Below are 18,075 nucleotides of genomic sequence, written 5' to 3' on the forward strand. Positions count from 1 at the left end.
AGGCATAAAAACAGTAGCAGACTCTACATTTCAACCAAGTACCTAAGCAATGGCATGTGGTAAGAGCATGCCCTCATATGATGGATGCAGGCAACTGGACTCATGTTGGCAGCAAAAAAACCTGCATGGAGAAGTTTGCCTGCTTTACCATCACTGCCAGCCACAAACCAACCTATCCCCAAAGCAGGAAGACAGGCCACAGCCTCATGCATCCTGCATAATTCTCCCTTCATGTTTAATGCTAAACACACAGTCAAGGACAAGCTGTAGAAGTTGTAGTCAGGCATCTCTGAAGATAATTGCAAAGATTATCTATTTTCACCCACCTCAAAGAGGAGTTTCTTTATCAGCCCTTTTGGAGAAAGATGCAAACAATAGAATGCTTATGCTCACTTGGTTTAACTCTACATGCTTCCAGTGTTCCATCACCCAGAACATTTAAGAGAACCACAAGAAACTGCTAGGAGTAGGGGAGCTCAGTAGAGATCCCACATAATTTAAGGTTATTTAAGATTCTGGCAGGATACTTCAAGTGAGCAAAGCCCCATGCAGGAGCCAAATAAGAAAAGAATCTGGTTCATCCTAGTGCTGAGAGATGGCTGACCTTTGAGCAAATCCACTCATAGTTGTTATGTACCAGAGCAGGTCTGAAGTAAAGACAACAACAAATGATGTCTGGTGATGACAGCTAAAACCAGAGTCCTAAAACATCTCTCTGCTGAGCAGAGCCAAGCAAAGCATCAGCTCGTGCCTCTGATCACAGGCCACCAAGAAAGAGCAGCAGCATTCCTTGGCACATTCCGTAGCCAGGCAACTTTCCATAGCTATTTTTGACAACTACCAGGTGGTGGCCAGCCAATACATTCTGCAGATGGGCAGATGATCACATCTTGTTGCCAAAAAGCTTTAAGTGATTTATTCCCTTAGAGAGGTCCACAGTATTTCTAAGCTCAGTCCCAAGCAGCAGCATCTCAGTACAGGGTGAGCTGAGAAAAAGTGTCCAGCAGGTGATTTGTCACTTCAGCTTACTTCTCAGAAGATAAAGCAGAGCTTGCAGGGTTCTTCCAACCAGCTCAGGGGAGCCCTCAAAGTTACCTGTACACCCAGAGGAGGATTGTGTCAAGCCCATGAAGGTGCCTTTGCCACGGGTGAAGTTTGCTATTGAGCACAGACATGCTGCTGTGCAGTGCATCTCAGGCAAACAGTGCAAACATAAATCTGTCCAAATCTGGGGGGTGCTTTATGGAGAGCTGAAGCCCCTTTGAGTGGCATGCTTCTGCCAGTAGAAAATAAATTGTGTGACTCTTATGCCAACTGAGAGCATCCCTTTCTAGCATTTTCAAACACAAAGTCACGTAGGAAGATGCCAGAGAAGTAGTCAGAAAACAAAAGAAACTGCAAGCCAGGGTCTCCAGTGGAAATGGTATTCATGTCAAATGACATAAGTGTAAAGCATGAGTCACTGCTGCCATTTCTCCCCTCCCAGACGAGGGAAATGTATACTCTGTGGCCAAGAGCAGGACAGGATGATAGATATTAGGCAGTTTGACTCCAGTGCAAATGAGCTGCTAGGGTTTGATAGAAGTGTCTCTATAATGCACACTACATTTCCATAGCACCCAATGAAGGACTGGAAACTGTCTTACAGCCAGTGTGAGTTTACCAACATTTCAGTGGCAGAAAGCAATACTCTTGGAAAGCTCTCCTGAACCACTGCCCACATTTGGTAGCTGTGGTGACTAATACAAAGCTGTTGTTCTAAAATCAGCATTAGAACAAGAAAGCTACTTCATTTTGCTCCCTGATTGTAGGCCAAGTGCCAGCAGTGACCGACAGCTTGGTTGGGGGGGTTATTATTTAGACATGATGCAAAGGTGATGCACCTTTGAAAGTGTGTACACAAAAAGCATGTCTTCATTTTAAGAGCATGGTCTTACATAAGAGGGACTGCTTAAACTAAGAGCAAAGTGGGCCAATCCTCAGCCATGGCAGTACTGTGAGCAAAGCTCCAGCAGTTCACAAATGCCAGGAATCTGCCCTATTGTCTGCCTTTCCACCCCACTTTATTGTCTGTGAAGTTTGCCTTCAATCTACCCAAGTTTGGTGTACTTCAACAACTCAGTCAACAGAGGGAAGCAGATGGCAAACATTTCCTCCCAGAAGCCTGAGGTTTCTCTCTGGCATTTTAGTGGTATGAGAGGTATCACAGATACCTCTTGCACAGATGCAAACCCTCTGACCAGCACCACTGTGCTTTGCCATCAGTTTCCTCTCTTGTCAAGGCATCACTGACTCTTAAAAGTCAAAGTGATCTGGTTTAATTTTGGGACTAGCAGTGTACATGGTTTGAACCTTGTCTCACTTCTTCAACAACTTCTCCAGACCAAAAAAAAAAAAAATCTGTTGGGAAAAAACCTGCTAACACTGATTGTTTGCTTCTCATCTGGACACCATAAAGGCATGCATGTTGTTAAGGTCACACCGTGTCATCCCTTGCACTTGATATGAAGGCTGGGTTATCTGCATGAATATGGAGAGGTTCAGGGGCCAGGAGGGAGGATTTGCTGTGGTGCCTGAAAATGCTGTTATTTTTTTAGGTGTGCATGTCTGTGAGCCTGCAGGGCTCTGACAGTTCAGTGTGCCCAATGCTTTCCACTATTTTCTCATTTTTTAATAACACATAATTCAAACTTATGAATAGTGACTATTTCACCAGAGCATAACCATAACCTGTCATCTGGAATAGGCATTTGCAGTAGTGAAATGCTTCTGCTCCATAGAGATACCAGTACAGCTCCAGAACAGAAAGATATTTTCTGACACTAGATTACTTACTGTAAGAGATATCTCAGTGTTCAGTGGCACTGAATTCATTATTTGTCCATTTTGACCATGTCAGACTTTATCCCACAGGTTCCAGAGGGAAAAAGCAATCTCCGACTGCAACTGTGATCTCATCCCCCTGAAGATCCCCAGGGTGAAACTTCTAATTATTACCCATGGTACCAAGTCTCTGCACAGGTTTTTGGTTTGTTTTATGTTTTTAAAGAAATCTTCTTTCCCTTATGCCATAAATGTTAGAACTGAGCCCTGACACAGTTGCTGGCCTCAGAGGGAGAAGAAGGAAAACCCAGGAGAATCAGCCCACTGCACCCCAACATGCAGAAAGCCACAGAGACGTCAGGGCACAATACATACTATAAAGTTCTTTGCTGGAACAAAAGCACCCTCATTGCACTCTCATTCTCTTTTAAATCAACAGAGTTGTAAAAGTTATTTCTATAGGCATCTATTTTCTCTCTCTCATAAAATTGTTTGAAAGCATTTCCCAAACAGCCCTGTCGCTATTGTGCAGCCCACACCCCGCCCCAAACGGCGCTCCTTGGCTCCCATGGGCCGCGCCACTGAATACTGAAATCACTCTGCTGCCTCACAGCCTTCCTCCTCTTGTGAAAGCCAGAGCACTAATCTGTGTTTTCTGTACACTCCCCAAGAAGAGACACAACTGACCTATTTTCGTATGTCCTCCAGAAAAGAGTTTTCCTACCCACGCTAAGAAGATTTTGTCTTTCTCTCCTTACAAAGGATTGCAAAACAAGTCCTAACAAATCCTAATTGCCTTTTTTTCCCTCTGACATCATCATGTGAAGACCACTTGCCCAAGGTTAGAAGGGCTCCTTGTTCATTCCCTGAATACATCACTCCAAGTTAGAGATTGGCCATTTTGAGCAACTGAGCCATGTGTAGGCACAAATGCCTTGCTGAAGCATCTAGCTGTTTGTTAGTGCTGCACATTTGTCATTGTTCCTAATATCAGACAGTAGAACTAGAGAGGCAACAGAGGGAAGCAAGCAATTGGTTAGGGAGAAAATAATCTGTGGCATTGTTTGTGCCCAGGCAAGGCTGTGGGAGCACAGCTGTGTCTGCAGAAATTCAGGATCTGGGGCACCTTGTGCAAAAGGAGTGATGTTTTATTGTCAGCTTCTCATCCAGGTAATTGCATCCATTTCATAAACAGAGGCAATTACAGTGAGAATAAAGGTTCAGCCTTATCTGAAGGTGATACTATCTCTTGTGTCCAAGCAACTGATATATCACACAGGATAGGAAAGCACCATGATGTTTCTGGTAAGTGAGGAGGATTGAGGGGAATATCCCCTCCTTTCATACATGGGGCCCTGTTCTCAGCCCTCACCTTTTTCCACAGTCCCAACAAGTTTCATTTCATGCCTTTAACTCCACTCAAAGCTGCACTCTAAATGCCAATTTTCACATCCTAGACATTTTTATTACTGCACATTTTCCACTGGGATCCCAGCTGGCACCTTGCCATGTCCCTACCATGATCCAGTGGCACAAAGACAAACTGTGCCATCTCAGCAGAGTCTTCAGCTGTGCATGCCCCATGATCACACAGAGCCCTCACATGGGTATTTTTCTCCCCTTAAACCCATTCTTACCCAGATCTGGTCCACATGAAGATCACCTATATGTGTCACCACTTATTCCTCCCTGTTGAAGGGGTCTGAGTATTGAAGACCTTCAGCCCTACTGATAAACCATACACATGATGATTTGAGATATTGTAAGTAAAGCCATGTCTCCAAATAATTTATTTAACACCTAGTATATTACACACAAAAGATTGTGTTAGAAACACAGTGCTGAGGTTTGAAGTCAACACCAAAAAAAACACATCTAAGGTAAGTATTAATTTTGCCTACAAAACCTGTTTCATTCCAAACACTGGCTGGATTTCCTTTCTTCAGGGTGTAGTAAAGGAATCTGGTTGTTGCTGAAATAGCTGAATGTGTTAGGAGACTTTGGAGTGGAAAATACAGTCTTAGAGTTGAGGGTAAAGTGGGAACTGGATTGTTTGGGGGTTTTTTTTGTTTTGTTTTTCTTTTATTTCCATTTCCTTAAGTGCTGTAGGAGACTAGGAAAAGCCTTCCTAAATGTTCCCTATGCTGAAACTCTGACATGGGAAGTAACTCAGGCTGATGTGAAGAACTATTCACCCTCTGGGGCTTCCAGAAAATCAAGAGCAGCTGTGCTTTGAATCCAGAACTGCAGCAGAAGTCCTGAAGAAAAAATGAACCCAGTTTGAAACACCTCTGCCAAGAAGCTCAACTATTTGATTTTCAACTTTCTGAGTCCCAACTTCTTACCCAAAATGTAGTGCTATACCTCCACAGTACGCTGCAAATATCACCTGACTTTGGGGATAGGCAGATGCAGTAGTGTTGAGACTGAAAAAGCCCTGGGGATAGGGAGTTTATTAATAAAAAACCTACTCTTTAGAATTAGACTTCAACACAAAAGGGGTCTCAACTTTTCCCTGGTGCCCTACCCACTCACCTGGACTGTGCTTCATTCTGCATCATCTGTGATCTTGGAGCAAAGTCAGGCTAGGTGCTGCACAGAAGTTCAGTGCACAAAATTACCTTCATCCTCTCTCCCTGTCCCACAGGATTAACAGCAGTGTTGCAACGGTACAAATGAGTGAGGAGCAGACACTGTCGCCAAAAATTAAATCTGAGGTGGCACTAGCCCCTGGCAAAGTCTTCTCTAGCCTTTTTCAGGCAGTCAGACATAGCTGTTAAGGGAACATTTTTGGGGATGTGTCAAATGCAATCTCATAAAAATCTCCTTTCTGATGGGAGTTTTAGGTTATAAAAGTTAATGCAATGCAGATAGCTGAGTTGAACAGGCTGTTTCCCAACAGACTCTGGTATAAAAAGTAGTGCATTATATAAAGCTTGAATCACAGCTTTCTCAGCAACTGCTTAGTACAGACTGGGTATCTATCTCATGAAAGGCAATGAAAATAGTATGGAGAGAAGGCTGCAGTTCCTAGGAGAAGACCTGGCAATAAGATGGGGATTTTGAACCTTTTTTTTTTTCCCTGTTAAAAAGTATACAGCCAAAATGAAAGCTAAAGAATAATTTCATTATTTCTCCCTTTTTATTTAAAAAAAAGCATAAAGTCAGACTGTCTCACTAGCACATTATGAGGATATTGATGCAGTTAAAAACAAACAAACAAAAAACCACAGGGACTTTTCTACCCGGAAACCTGTTGTGTCACTCCTTCAGCTTTGTCCCTGGTGGCAGACCATGGGAATTCCCAGTCCCGGGCCCCTGTGGCTCTCAGCCAGCCCTGCCATTGAGGCTGTGCTTTCAGCCTGGGATGTTGCTGTGCTGCAGGGGCAGAAAATAACCCTTCAGTCTGCTTCCTGGCAGGATGAGGTCGGGTCTGGGGGGTCCTGCAAACCTCTGTCAGCACTATGAAGAAGCAGGGAGCCTTCTACCTCCCAGGGAGGAGAGAAAAATTAGACAAACTTTATCTAAACCAGCACAACCCAAGGACTTCTAGAGTCCCATAACATATTTTGCTTTAGTTTCTTTCATGGAGTATCTTACTCATTCAGGGCTCTCATAGCTTGAAGGCTGGTTGAGGAGTGTACGTGGGATTTCAGCAGTCTCCTTTGAAGCAGGCACAGATTTAACAAGTGAGGGAATGACAACCACTTAGCTTTACATCTGCAATCACACCTCTCAGTGTGCTTGGTTAATTTGGTGCCCCACATCCCAGAACATATTTGTAGCCACGTGGTAGTTCAGCTTCATGTGGGAGCTGCACCTGCCCCCTGCTCAGCCCATACTGGTTTATGTGGTGGGAAAGATCTATGCAGCTAGAACTGAGGTACAGAGGGCCAGACCTTGGAAGTCTATTGGAAGGTTTTGTCTTCAAAAGAGCTTCTCTTTCTTCTTGCACAGCATTTACAGCACAACACTGACTAATGCACCTTCCCCTGCCCATACCAACCTGGTGGATATTTGGGTTTGGCCCACAGGTATGTGCACCATTAGCATCTTTACATATTCCAATTCTTAACAGGGTAAAGTTTAATCATTCTTATTCCTACTGCTATTTTGGGGAAGAAAAAGAGTCATTCTGTCATTGCGTGCTCCAGAAAACATGAAAGTCTCTAAGGAGCCCAGGCTTCCTGTTACCAATGCCTTAAACTTTGCCCCACCTTTGGGAAGCACAGGCAGCTAGTGGAAGAATGTCATCCACTCTAACAATTGATTTTCTTATGTACAATAACGTCAGACCTTTTAAATAAAAGGCTGACCTGTCTCCTTCTAAAATAATTCATCTGTTTTATGGAGTGTTGTTCTGATTATATACAATTCCCACAAGAAGGGAAGTACCTTTAAAATAAGGACTATTCAGTACTAGTACAGGATTTCCTCTTGTTGTTGATAATTTCCTCCTAACAGAAGACGCAATGAATCCCAGAGAAATTCAAAGGGGCAATCTACAGACAGTTAGGCATCTACATCATACAGGGAACATTTTTCAATCACATTGATGTTTTCCTGATGAAGTAAAAAACAGATATACCTGCTGTGCAGCATATAAAAGAGTTCCTACAGCACACACTGCAGTTCCCTTTGCTACATTTTTAATCACTATCCAATCCCACTAACTTTCACATAACCATCCCTGAACAGCAACAAATGACATTTTTTCTCTTTTCTTCTTTTGCTATTGAAATCCAGCCTCTGAGATGGCCTCTGCTGTTAAAGAAGGCAGGCTTGGTGACAATGAGAGGATTACCCAGTCATTATCAGCACTATATAGCAGATATATAACATGAAAGAAGTTCTGTGGTCTCTCTACCAGATGTCCCTTGACTCAGAAAGAGGCTCCATACTCACCTTCACTAGAAGGGCTCATTTCCCACAACTGGTCAGAACATGCACCTGCCATACACATGTAATTGTGAAGGAGACCTCAGATCTACATAAATGGCTAATCCATGCTGAGAAACACCATATCAAGACCCAGGAATCAAGTGGCAGCACTAACAGCTAGGTAGTAACTGCTGATGAAGGCTGAGTGACTTGTGGAAGAGGCTGCCAATCACTGGATGCTCTTATCAGTTATTCTGATGTCTCAAATTCTCTGTTAGCTTGGGTCAAGCCCATCTCATGCTTTCAATCCCTGAGCTCCTTACACTTACTTGACTAGACTGTACAAATGCAATCAGTAAACCATTCTGTGATGCACTCTTACAGCCACTGATGTCCATCTAGCCCTGGTTTCTCCTTAGCCAGTGGGATGGATGACCCACCAAATTCAATGAAGACATTCACATGCATTGTTTCAGCACCTTATTGGTTTTAAATAATGTGCCTCACTGTTTGTATGGTGCTCATACTGAGAAAAATTATGAATACTGAGTACTACCTTCCCTTCTCTAAATTCTTTACATACTGGCATGCAGCTTATTTTTTCATCTGATGTCAGGTATTTCTGTATCTTTGCCACAGGCAATGCAAACAATGCATCTCTTCATTCATCTGTTCACAGCTTCAATTTTCCTCTGATCCTACAGATCAGCCTTCCTTCCTTCTCCTGCCATTCTCTTGCAGAGCTGCTTCACCAACTTTCCTACTCCCAACATCCTTCTGTCTGTGAAAGCAGAGCAAACCAGAGCAATGCACGTACCTGTTTAACCTGTTGTTAATGTTTGTGCCTGGACTTTACAGTTTACCTTGGAGAAGCCACCTGGAAAGCTCCAAGAAGTCTCTTCAGTGCAGAGAGAAAAGTGTGGTCTGCAATGTCCTCCTTGTGCTGAGCTGCCCCAATGAGCAGGAGGTGTGCAGAACTGGTTCCAGCCATTCCTCTCCTTCCTTGCCAGAAGGTTTCACCTGAAATGAGCAGCCTGGTGAAAGACTCTGAAAAGGTCCAAACAATGTAATGTGGTTAGGGGGTCTAAAAGCAGGGCAGAATGCCCCCACTGCTCACCTGTCCTTAGATAAGCCCCTCCTGCATTATTCAGCTGTGTTACATGATTTGTTGAGGTAAAAAATAAAAAACAGCTGGAAGGGAACCTACATCTAAGAACATTACTGGGAAGGCTTGGGCAGACTGCACACTGCACGGATCAGAGCAAGGCAGTTTGTTTGGTCCACTCCTTCAAGCTGCATGAATAATCAGTAGAGTTTGCTAGACAAAAAATTTCACAGGACTAGGTGGAAAAAGAGAGAACAACATATAATGCCCAAGCACTTCCTTAATAAAAGCCTTCACCAAATGAACATTTCAGACTCCCAAAAGACACCTTCGAGGATCTGTATCTTCCAAGGCACTGGCATTTCAACATTTATGACTGCAGACACGCTACTATATTGCAAGCATGAGTCAATGCCCACATCTCCTGGCTCCAGAAGAAAGGGACTGTTCTAATTTTTATTTATAAGCTGGGCAAGTGGAGAGAGAGTAATTTGGTTACAGGCAAAGCACACACAGACCCTGCAAGGTCAGGTAGGCTGGTTAACACATGAACATATTCGTGCCTTAGTGTACTGAGTCACAAACACCACAATCCATCTCTGCATCCTTTCATGTAAGGCCTCAGAAAAGGGCTTTGTATATAATTTTTGCTGCCTTCCAGCACAAAGCCTGTGGCCTCTACATTATTCACTAGAGAATCCCAGCACCATGTAGAGCATGTTGCAATCCAAACTGGGAGTTTCTGGCAATAAACATTTGTGAGTATGCACACAATATAAAACAGGAAGAAGGATTTCAGTTTATCTGTGTTCACTTGGGCTTATTTGTTGCTTGGGAGGAAAAAAAAAAAAGCCTGGCAGACTTCCCACCACTATGCAATAGTCTAGGAAGGCTCCTGTCACCTGGGGACTCACATGCTGATGTGTGAGTGAAGAGAGCAATAGGCAGGATTCATGGGGTTTTCAGCAGGATCCTAATAAACTCTGTCATGCTACTAGTGTTAAGACAGCAGTGCTGAACAGAAAGTGTCTTAAGAACTACTGACAGCTTCTTTCCAAAAGCTAAAAAATGTCACTTTCATCAGCTATTCCTTTACGCCAAAGCACAGAATGGATTTCCAGAGGTTTGTATCTGGTTTTGTGCAGCATTTACCAGCCTTTTAAATTTATTCTGCACTCCACACCGGCTTCCTTAATAAAGGAGGATAGTATTAGCTTATATGAAGTACCACATCATCTTACATCCTACACAAAGCTTTAGCCTGAGGATTTCCAGATGGACACATTTCATCCAAAGCAATTGAAGATCGTTGGGGGGTCATAGGATCAAGGCACATATGCATTTCCTTTCTTTTCCAGCATCCCTCTGGTTAAGCTTGTGTTCCTGAATTGCTCTTTTGCAATAGGGTAAACAAGTAAACTTTTTGGACTCTGGAGATATCTATGGCCTAAAGAACCAAGCTCATTTTGCCTTTCTCAGTTTCTCTTTAGAAACCTACCGTCCTGTAGGAAAGAAAAAATAGCAGAATGTCTCAGAATTGTAGGTTTTAAGAAATAACAGCATTTATCATTCATAGAGAAAATTTCCAACTGTAACTGCCTCTTAAGGAAAGGAGACCAAACACTGCCATACCTGTTTCACTGCTGGCAAAACAGATGTATATGAAGGGATTGCTAAGACAGATTAACAAAGTTTGCAATAGCCCTGGACTTACAATCCCGGTGTTTCAGCTTCTGGGCCATGCATTTCCCATTTGAATTACTAGTTTTTGTGAGTTGCTAGAATTCATTCATTTCTTTCTATGATAACAATCAGTAGATTTTTGAATCCCTAAAATTGAATACAGAATTACTGCAAAAGTTGAATTAGTACTTTTCATTAATACCTTTGTCATTGGTAATAGAAAGAGAAGACAGTGGATATAGAGACAAACACCAGCAGCAAAACTTTTATTGCAGTCTGCTTCTGAAGTCCATTCAAGGGTAGGACAGTGGGACAAAAATAATTATAGGGGTCTTTCTACACAAAAGAGCCAGCTATTTAGAGGGAGGCAAAGTCATTTGAATGTCAATGAAATAACCATTAAAAGGCTGAGAAGCATTGCCATTTATTAAAAGATCTAAAGAATAGTTGCGTGCACTATAGCAATCTTCTAGGTAGGAGTTGTTAATTTGCTATAAAAACCTGTTAGGGACAGGGCAGAGCATAATTAAACAGGAGACAATACACACTGTGAAAGGAAACTGGATTTGGAATTTTACAGCCTCTTATTTCAGGTTTCTACATGAAATACTATGCTCTATAATCTCTCCTTAATAACACCTATGTATTTCTAGCTTCCACAGTGTTTTGCATTTCATTTCTAGCAGTGGTCTCTTACAGCCCCAGAAGGAAGGTAAAACAAGGTTATGCACTTGAATGCTCTCCCGCTCTTTCCAGCCTCACAGAAACCCTTCTTCCGAGAAAGTCTCTCATCAATGCCACTCCTTAATTGGCCTGAGAGCCCCTCTTTAAACAAAGCTCTCGTCTCCCACAGGGCCGAGTTCTTTCTGCTATTCTGGCACAGCTAAATCCAGACAAGGATGTGCCATTTACCAAAACAAGTGCACTATAAATTCAAATGTGCAGGAAAGAAGTAAAGTACTTCCAGAAGTTCTGCAGGTAGGACGGACTGCACAAGAGAAAACCTATCTGCCTGTAAACCTGCCAGGTTTTTGCTTCAAGCAAGGGTGTTAGACACTGGTGGTACCACTCAGAAACAAATACAGGATCAGTCAGAGACCTGGGGTAGATTCTGCACTAATGAACTGAATGTGGTTTGAACCTCACTCTAACGTACAAAACTTCATTCCAGAGCTACAGGACAGATAACAAGTTCGTGAGTTACACAGAAAAGGACTTTGTATTTGTAAAGATGATCACTTTTTAATGTTAATACAAGTCACTAAGAATATTCAAGTGCAGTGCAGCTTTAACCTCTTCTTTAGCAGAAACCCTGCTATCTTCACTACCTGCCCACGCACTGCCAGGCACATAAAACCAATGTGCAAAAGAAATCCTACATTTTCCTTCCCTTGACTGTTACTCCAAGGCACTGTGGTTTTTCATGTACTCAGCTAGTAAAGCTACACATGCTGTAATATCTGAGAAAAGAGCAAATACAAATGGCCACAACAGGACTAAGTAGCAGATATCGTTCAATATCTCCTGTGACACCCACAGGCATAGAATTCTCCACTGATATGTATCAGACAAGTATGTCATTTAAAATACTTTGTTCTTTCTCCTTTATTTAGCCACAACACAGATACAAGAGCAGGCAAACCCCTTCCAGTGGAACTCACTCAATAAGCCTGTTCAGATCAAGATTCTCATGAAATCAAGCAAAATACATGTACATGCACACACTCTCAGGCACACAAGAACACAGCAGAACCCTTAAAAATGAGGAGTGGCACTGAACTGCACCTAAAATGCAATGGAAACATCACCTACTGAGAATGCATCTGTTAAACAACAAGGCTGTGCACTGAACAGGTTCCCACTGTACCATTCCACTGGCTATTTAAATACCAGCATCAACTGTTTCAGCTGAAAATTTTCAGCTGACAGAGAAGAGTCTGACCTCAGATACCCAAGAATTCAGGGTAGCAGAACAATTACTCCACTGTAACTCAAAGCAGGATCTGGCCCTATGGAATGAAGATGCATGTGACCAGCTCTGGCTGGGAGATTACTGCAAGTGACAACTTTAATTCCCAAAACTTCCCCAACAACTAAACCCACCACCAATAGAGCATGCAATTTGGCTTTTGAACCCTCCCCACTCATACTGCTCCTTTTGATGGAAGAAATAGTGTAGTGGTTCTAAGAAGTGAGTAAATATCTACTAGGAACTAGAGTAAGATTGCCAAATATACCAAATGGCTTCAGAAGAAAGAGGAATTGGGCTCTTAGATAAAGCTGGTCAAGCAGGTCCATCTGATTTGTCAACGCTTTGCTCAGAAATATACGACTCGAATATAGTTTTCAAAAAGAGTAATTCTTTATAGAACATCTCAGTGTCAAAATACTAACAAAAACACAGCTTGTAAATTCTGAGAAGAATGGTCTTGGAAAAATTAGTAACAAAACTAAGTCATCGCTAACAATAATAGGTGGTCTCTCCTCATAAAAAGCCAGTCTGATGTACTCAGGAAAAATGAAACATTTGAAACAAACTGTTTACAAAAGTGACTTAAATGCTCAGTAGAGATCTAACACAAGTGTTAACAAACCACTATTGTAATTTTATTTTTGGACAACTTCAGCAACTATCAAAAAAAAAACAAAAAAACCAAACAACCTGTTAATACAAAAATGTAGAAAACAAAAAGAAAAATCCAATGAGAAAGTTTTTAGACAAACTCAGTTAAGGTGAAGCTGTACCTTTGTCCCAGTTACTAAGAACTTCAACTGCAAGGGTGGCATAACCCAGCTCAGCTAGGTTTATAGGCTTTCCCACCCTTGCTCAAGAGTCAGTTCTCAGAAGGCGCCAATCTCAGTCCCCCAGGGTCTGTAGGGTTTGCTGAGCGCTGCTGACTGCGTTGGTGTCGATGGGCTCAGCACGTTGGGGGACAGCAGATGAAAGGAGCCAAAGGAGAAGGGGAACGCAGACAAAGATGCCATGGAGGAGAGAAGAGGAGGAGACAGTTTGGTGGTAGATGTGACCACGGGGAGCACTGGTCCGACGCTGCCATTTGGGGGCACTCTGAGTGAGGGAGTTTCAGCATGAGGGGCAGCAATTCTGGTCTGGTGATGTGGTTCTGTGGGAGATGCTGTAGTACTGCTGTTACCATGCCCATTTTGAGCCAGCAGCAACGGGTGAGGTATGTGAGGGTGATGTCCAAAGGCGCTGCCCCAAGGAATGTGTCCAATGCCAGCGTGTGCACTGCTCGCCGCCTCCCGCTGAGAGGCGTAGTTGTTGAGATGAGACACGAGTCGCACCCGCAGGGGGTCCGAGGCATCCAGACCCTCTATGATACTCAGGTACCGAGCAACCTCAGCCAGGCACTCTCGAAACCCGAGACTCCGGTAGTCCATAGCCAAAGCGTGAGCATCAAAATAACCTAAGAGAAAAGAACAGAGAATGAAGTCTTAAGATGTTGTTTTCTAGTCAGTGTCTACAAGTAGCCTCCCCACTCCACCCTCCCCTATAAGCATATTTCACTTGGATGTGGTTAGTGTTCCCAACCATAGACTAGCTGCCAAGCTCCTTTTTTTTTTCTCCCTTTTTTTGTTTAACAAGCTTTTCTTTTATATCTGTGCTGTGATGCTGCAAGTCCCAAGACCAGGCACAAACTGCCATTTTTAAACTGGAATTGCCCACTGACACTGGAGGAAAGTATTTTTGTTCCTTCCGTTTGTCTCCCTTGTGCAAGTTAAACCACAGCACAATGAAATTCATTAGAAACACAAGTCCTAACTTATCAGGGGAGACTTGAGCAGGCAAAGTACTTTTTTCTTAAAAACCTTTCAGCATTTCTGCTAAATCTTTTCACCACTTATTTCATCCTGCATTTTTTCCTAGTTTTGTTCTGAACTTTCAGAAAATTAGAGAAACAAGCATTAGACACCAATAATAACTGCTTTCCAAGCTGCCAAAAGCTGATTCACTTCTCAGTGCTGACACACTGCTAGAGAGACATAGTCACTCTCCTCTAGAACAACTCTCCCCTCAGAGCTAGCACTGCAAAACCTTTCAGTGCTAGTGATGCCACAAATCTTGTGAAGCAGAGAAAGTCCCTCATTCCTGATGAAACGTAAGAGAGCTGCCGTTCACTTTCTGCAGGCATTGCCAATGCTCGGGAGGCTGCTCTCCCAGCAGCCTCCCTGCAGGCTGCTGACTCTGTCACGCACAAAACTTTACCTTTCCCCCCTGCTGTATGCAGCATTTTCAGGTGATCGACAGTCATCTGCAGAATCTCTGCTTTTTCCAGCTTGGCTGATCCCTAGGAGAGAAGGGAAGGCACGAAACGTTTCAGGCAGCACCAAAGACATTTCCGAGGGGTGACGCTCCCTCCCGGGCAGGGATGGGGGGCACCGCGGAGGGTCGCTGGGCGCTACCTGCTTCTCAAAGGCGCTGGGCACCAGCCTCCTCAGCTCGGACAAGCTGTTGTTGATGCGGTCGCGGCGGCGCTTCTCGATGATCTAGGGCAGAGAGCGGGGGTCAGCGGGGCCGTGCCGGGCTGCGGGGAGCCGCGGCCGGCCGGCGGGCACTCACCCCTCGGCGCCTCTTCCTGGCCAGGATCTGCGAGGTGGTGGAGGGAGACATGGAGCCCGCGGCCGAGCTGAGGTTCCTGCGGGGAGCAGCGGGACACGGTCACCGCGGGGGTTCGGGGGTGCCGGGGCTCCGCGGGGCGAAGGGGAGGTGGGGGGCGCGGCGCAGCCCGCCGGAGCTCACCCATTCTCGTCTGCGCTCTCCTTCTCCACCTCGACGGCCTCATCCAGCTCCTCGCTGTCCGACGAGCTGTACTCGGGGTGCGCCCGCTTCATGGCACCGACGGCGGGGCCGGGGGCGGCGGGGCGCGGGCGGCCCTCGGGGAGGCGGCGGGCGGCGGGGCGCGGGAGGAGCGCGCCCAGAGCGCGTCCCGCGCCTCGCCCGGCGCCCGTCTCTCCCATGGAGTTCCCACGCCTGGCGGGCGGGCAGGAGACAGCGGGCAGAGGCAGGGAGGGACGGAGGGAAGCAGGGATGGATGGACAGATGGATGGACGGATGGATGGATGGAGGGAGGGAGGGATGGAGGGAGGGAGGGATGCGGAGGCGGCGGGCACGGACGCAGCCCGGCAGAGCACGCCCGCCGCCGCCCGCCGCACAGCACCGCCACGCGCGGGCCCCGCCCGCCCCCATTGGCCGCCGCCGCCGCCGCCCCAGCCAATCGCCGCCGGCCGCTGCCGCGGCCACGCCCCCGCCGCGGGGGAGGTGCGGCCGTGGGAACGCGGCGGGGGGCGCGGCGGGGGGGGGGGATGGACGGAGGGATGGACGGATGGATGGATGGATGGATGGACGGATGGATGGACGGATGGATGGATGGATGGATGGATGGACGGACGGACGGACGGACGGATGGATGGATGGATGGATGGATGGACGGACGGATGGACGGACGGATGGACGGATGGACGGACGGACGGATGGATGGATGGAGGGATGGATGGATGGACGGATGGAATGGGCACGTCCCCAGCTGGGGAGCCAGTGTGGTTGCTGTGGGTGCTGTGCGGATGGACAGGACAGGGCAGCACCCTCGGGCTCCTGCCAGTCCTTCTGCCAGTCCCTCCTGCTGGGGGCCCCCAGCAGCCCGAACCCAGCAAAATCACTGCACCCTGCAGAGGCTGATGAAGCTTCTAGGGCTTCCCTAAGGGCCTGGGAGAGCTAAGTGAGTACAATCACAGAATAAATGAGGTTAGAAGAGACCTGACAGACCAGACAATGGCTAGTGCCACACTAAGTGCCATATCCACTCTTTTCCTTAACACCTCCAGGTATGGTGACTCCACCACCTCCCTGGCAGCCCATTCCAGGTACCATGTTTGCTGTGAAGAAATACCTCCCCATGTCCGACCTGAACTTTACCTAGCACAGCTTAAGACTATGTCCTACTATCCTGTCATTGATTGTCTGGGAGGAGATGGTGATCCCCACCTGGCTACAAGTTCCTTTCAGGGAGTTCTAGAGAGTGATAAGGTCATCCTGATCCTCTTTTCCAGGCTAAAAGAAAAAGGGAAAGCCTTGGCAAGGGTAGCCTGCCCTCTTTCAAAAAACAAAACAAAACAAAACAAACAAAAAAAAACCCTTGGGGTTTTTCAGTTTGTTGGCAATGCAAGGGAAATCAAGGCATCCCTCTTTCCTGTACCCTTCCAAACTGCAAATCTGCCAGGCACATCCTTTTCTTGTTTACTCCCCCCATCACGTATTGTGGCAATGGGCAGAAGCAGGAACAGCTTTAAAGAAGCTGAAAGCACATGGCCTTTGCTGGGAAGGAGGGAGGAATGACAGGAAAGGTCAGCACTGGATACAGGATGTGTGGAGGTCTGGCTGGCACGCTTGCTGTGAGTACATGCTGCCTTGCACTCAGCAGGGCCCTCAGCCTGAATGCTGTATTCCCCCAGCAAGTCCTCTTCATTCTGCCAGCTTTCTCAGGCTGAGGTACAGGCAAAATAGGACAGGTGAAATGAGGGTGCACTCTTTGAGGTGGTTTCATAATAATTAAATTTTCATTTACATGGAGCCTTTCAACTCAGGCTCCCTTCTAAGCTGATTCTTCCACGTTTCACAATCGGATGGACTGGAGGATAACCAAGATGAGCATCATGTGAGAGCAAAGAGTTGATGAACCCAGTTTTTCCCATTCTAAGGCCCTGGGATAATTACCTTCAGCCTCCCATTGGTTTAGTTACCAGCACAGGGTTGCCTCAGATTTCATGGAGGTGCCCACATTTTTGCAAAGCTTCACAAGTAGGAGAGAAATGGAAGCAGGGATCAAGCTAAAAGTAGCAAAAGACCTACAGTTAAGAAGATAGAAACAGTCCTGTAGCCACCTGTAAGCAGCTAACAGAAGATGACAGAAATCTTTTATTCCCACATTATTTTTTTGACAAAGCTATCCTTTCTGCAGTGCTTTAATAATTAAGTTTGTGTCAGCACTTCTATTACATCCACCTTCCCAGCCTCTATATTTTTGTTGTGAAACTTGTCTGCCTGCACCACTTGCTTTTACAGGTCAGTGAAAGGTACAGTGACATTTATGCCTTTCTGGCCTGCAGACTACACATCTGAGTTCTCCCATCCAGGCACATATAGATCTTCTACTGTGGAGAAAAGAAACATGGTAGAAGAAGTTCCTTGGGATTAAGCATCAATTGCTTGGGAGTAGAGGTGTGGCCACCCAGGTTCCCAGCAGCTGGATCCTGGAGCTGCCCCCATCTTTAGCTCTGTGAACCACTGGGGCCAGGCAGCCTCCAGAGAAGCTTTCTGAGCTTGTGTAGATACTGACTTCTGCAAATGATTTGCAAGAACGGGCAGGTAGAGTGTAGCTGTGCCTCCACATAGTGTGAGCAATTGTGGCTGGCTATCAGCAGCTGTGGGAAGATAGGAAATGTTTGCCTGTGTGTGGTTTCAATCTCGCCATCCAGCACTAGGAGGAGCAGACAGCAAAACCAGCTTTAAATTGCTCTTGTGTTTTTCTGGTGCTGGGCATGGATCCATAGCATTGGTCTAATTGTTA

At 45.6% G+C, this 18,075-nt stretch overlaps 1 protein-coding gene across 1 annotated transcript; it reads right to left on the minus strand.

Moving 5' to 3' along the window:
- Positions 1-12,069: 12,069 nt before the first annotated feature.
- On the minus strand, positions 12,070-15,710 carry HEY1 (hes related family bHLH transcription factor with YRPW motif 1). The gene is made up of 5 exons (XM_054640901.2): positions 15,252-15,710; positions 15,072-15,147; positions 14,915-14,998; positions 14,718-14,799; positions 12,070-13,917 (listed from the first exon to the last, which is right to left on the minus strand). The coding sequence occupies exons 1-5, from the start codon at positions 15,467-15,469 to the stop codon at positions 13,334-13,336; spliced, it is 1,044 nt and encodes a 347-aa protein (XP_054496876.2). The 5' UTR covers positions 15,470-15,710; the 3' UTR covers positions 12,070-13,333.
- Between the last annotated feature and the right edge of the window lie 2,365 nt (positions 15,711-18,075).

This window comes from Agelaius phoeniceus, chromosome 1, assembly GCF_051311805.1.
Source record: "Agelaius phoeniceus isolate bAgePho1 chromosome 1, bAgePho1.hap1, whole genome shotgun sequence".
NCBI lineage: Eukaryota > Metazoa > Chordata > Aves > Passeriformes > Icteridae > Agelaius > Agelaius phoeniceus.